Raw genomic sequence first — 1,512 nt, 5'->3', positions numbered from 1 at the left:
TGATCCGCCCGTCTCGGCCTCCCAAAGTGCTGGGATTACAGGCTTGAGCCACCGTGCCCGGCCGAAACAGAGGATTTTATATAAAATAATAAAAGAAACTGAATAATTAATATATTGTATAAATAGCTATGTCCAGATTGTTACATTTGCTCAGTAATTTAGTGTTGAGTTACATGTCAATAAACATAATTCTATTTTAAAATGTGTTTTGTTCTTCATGTAGAGTACAAATCATACTCCCCTGAAGCCCTCTGGAGATACCTCACAGCTCGCCATGATTGGTTAAACATTATCTTCTGGATTGGAGAATTTCAAACCCAGCATAGTTATGCTTCATTTCAGCAGAACAAATGGCCCCTTCTGACTATTGATGTTATTAACCAGAATACTTCCTGTAACAACTACATGAGGAATGAAATTTTAGATAAGCTGGCCAGGTATTGTAACTGTTGCACTAATCCCCAGTGGGAAGAGTACAAGGGAAGAGCAAGAAAAAATAATGGTATAGCTTTTCCTTTGAAAATGCCAAAAATCCAATGCAGTGCTGTTTCATATTACTATAAAATTTAAAGGGCATCATCTTACGGTGAAGTTTTAAAGTCGTACTCATTTGGCCAGGCGCGATGGCTCATGCCTGTAATCCCAGCAATTTGGGAGACCGAGGCGGGCAGATCACCTGAGGTTAGGAGTTCAAGACAAGTCTGGCCAAAACCCTGTCTCTAAAAAAATACAAAAATTAGCCAGGCCTCTCAGCTACTCGGGAGGCTGAGGTTGCAGTGAGCCGAGATCGCGCCATTGCACTCCAGGCTGGGCAACAGAGCGAGACTCCATCTCAAAAAAAAAAAAAAACCACAGGCATTTAATGTCATGTGGGTAGTAAATAAGCTCTTAAGTTCTAGATGCAGGTTCCTCCCAAAACATTTTATGCACTTTGGTATAGAAATGTTCAGTTTTCAGTAGGGCTATAAGGAACAAGTGACGAGCTGAGAAGGGGATATCTTAGTATCCTGTCTCCTGTGCTTCGTATTGCTACGTGTGTGCTGTGCATGTTCTTGAAGTAAGAGAACTGCTGAATTAAGAAATAGTGAGGGGAAGTAGCTCTTGAAGTGATATGAAGATTTTAAACTTCAGTTCATTTAGAAAAACCTGTTAAATTGAACCATATGAGCTTGCCATTTCTGTGGGTCAAAAATGACTGAATATTAACAATTTCATATGGCTCCATTTAATCTATCTTTCTAACCTGTTGAAATAGTATAAGGAAAGCTAATAACATGTATGTTAAGTTTCTTAAACATTTTTATGTATTATTTTCTATTTATACTTACTGTGGTATACTTGTAGCTATATTTTCCTCCCCAAATTAAAGATGTGGAGAGTCAGATCCAGGGACGTTAAGTGCTTTGCACAAGCCAGTTAGTTACAGATTTAAGTCCCTTAGCCCCTGATTTTCTTCCTTTTTTTTTTTTTTTTTTTTTAAGTAGGGACAGGGTTTCACCGTGTTAGCCAGGA

At 38.7% G+C, this 1,512-nt stretch overlaps 1 protein-coding gene across 3 annotated transcripts in view; it reads left to right on the top strand.

Annotated features, from left to right (window-relative positions):
• SPG11 (spastic paraplegia 11 (autosomal recessive)) overlaps window positions 1-1,512 on the top strand; it is a 105,697-nt gene that overhangs the window by 44,665 nt on the left and 59,520 nt on the right. For all 3 annotated transcript variants that reach the window (XM_011941181.1, XM_011941182.1, XM_011941180.1), the window contains exon 15: window positions 224-437. In XM_011941181.1, the coding sequence (XP_011796571.1) occupies window positions 224-437 (214 nt within the window). The remainder of the gene's footprint in view (window positions 1-223; window positions 438-1,512) is intronic.

This window comes from Colobus angolensis, unplaced genomic scaffold (genome assembly GCF_000951035.1).
Source record: "Colobus angolensis palliatus isolate OR3802 unplaced genomic scaffold, Cang.pa_1.0 Scaffold199, whole genome shotgun sequence".
Taxonomy (NCBI): Eukaryota; Metazoa; Chordata; class Mammalia; order Primates; family Cercopithecidae; genus Colobus; species Colobus angolensis.
Note: the sequence above shows the minus strand (reverse complement) of the source record. Positions and strands in the feature narration are given on the sequence as shown.